Source organism: Mesitornis unicolor, unplaced genomic scaffold (assembly GCF_000695765.1).
Source record: "Mesitornis unicolor isolate BGI_N332 unplaced genomic scaffold, ASM69576v1 scaffold37313, whole genome shotgun sequence".
In the NCBI taxonomy this organism is placed as follows: Eukaryota; Metazoa; Chordata; class Aves; order Mesitornithiformes; family Mesitornithidae; genus Mesitornis; species Mesitornis unicolor.
In genome coordinates this window covers 973-2,281 of record NW_010174613.1, presented here as the reverse complement: position 1 = coordinate 2,281, position 1,309 = coordinate 973, and the positions used below count along the sequence as shown (strand labels likewise).

Sequence of the window (1,309 nt, the reverse complement as noted above, 5' to 3'; positions counted from 1 at the left end):
TCTGAGGCATCACACTCCCAGCCCACTCCCCAGCCTGATGCACACCTCATGGCAGCATCACCAGGCACCACCAGTGTCGCAGGGGGACCCTCCTGCCCCAAAACATGCCGCAGCAGAAGATGCAGAGACACTTGCGGGTGCCTACCAGGTTTATTAGCAGTCTCACGGTTGGGTTCCTGACCCCACGGTGAGGGCGCTGGGGTGCAGGGTGGTGCCACCACCCCTGGGGGGGGAGAGGGGGCTCACTTCAAGGAGTCCTGGGTGTCACAGCGAGGTCCCTGCCACTTGTCATAGCACTGGCAGCTGAACTCCTGGGCCAGCTGGGAGGCATCCTCGGTGGGCTCCAGGCTCTGGGCCACCAGCCAAGGCTTGCCAATTCGCAGGTCGATGGCGAAGCGGAAGGGGTCGAGGTGGAGGAAGCCCTGCTTATTCTCCCGGCGCACGCAGCGGCCCTGGCCGGAGCAGAGGCTCTGGCTGCACATATCGGCGCTGGCTGTCACGTTGACAATGTAGTGGCCCAGGGGTCCCTCCACATAGTCCTTCAGCTTCAGGCACATCTTCTGCAATGGCACACGGTGTCACAGCCCTGCATGGCCGGGGAGAGGGGAAGACGGGGGTCCCCACAGGTGGTGGTGCCCATTGTACTCACCTTGGAAGTGCTGTAGTTGAGGCTGCCCCAGAGGATGATGCCGGCAGCACCCTGAGCTGCGCTCTCCCCGATGGTGTTCATCAGGTCCTCCTGCATCCAAAGGGAGAGGAGAGGTTAATGGTGCCCAAAGCCCCCACACAACCCTGGTAGAGCTAAAGACTCCCTGGCACCGACCCATCGGCCTGAAAGGTGCCCACTGTCCCCATCACCTGGGAGAGAAAGTCAACAGTGTTGTCAAAGGCGATCTGAGAGTAGGGCAGGACAGGGATGCTGCTGTCAAGGACACCACGCTGGACGGCGAAGGCCTCGGCCACACGGTGCCGGACATAGGGCAGCGCCTCGTTGGTGCCATTGAAGCGGGGGAGCAGGTAGATGCTGGGGTACAGAGCCCGGCTGCTCTCCCAGAGCCACCGCAGCTCCGCGTTCCTCTGCTGCTCCACCACTGGGCACGTCCCATTGTAGGGCAGCCTGTCGAAGTCGTTGTTGTAGCAGTCAGGGAAGCCATAGAAACCCCAGTAACCACCAGGACGGAGAGTCTCGCCCAGCTTCAGGGTCTGCTCCATGAAGGCACGGCCGCTCTGCTCAAACTGTTGCTTGGCTGCCTTCTTCACCAGCTCAGGGGACCACTGCGGGTGCTGCTGCTGCCCCAGCTCTTTCGAC

At 62.3% G+C, this 1,309-nt stretch overlaps 1 protein-coding gene across 1 annotated transcript in view; it reads right to left on the bottom strand.

The window, feature by feature from the left end:
• Window positions 1-242: 242 nt before the first annotated feature.
• LOC104538054 (hyaluronidase-1-like) overlaps window positions 243-1,309 on the bottom strand; it is a 1,529-nt gene continuing 462 nt past the window's right edge. The window contains 3 exon segments of the mRNA XM_010181109.1: window positions 243-560; window positions 650-739; window positions 859-1,309. The exon segment at window positions 859-1,309 is cut by the window's right edge and continues 32 nt beyond it. Coding sequence (XP_010179411.1) covers window positions 243-560; window positions 650-739; window positions 859-1,309 — 859 coding nt within the window.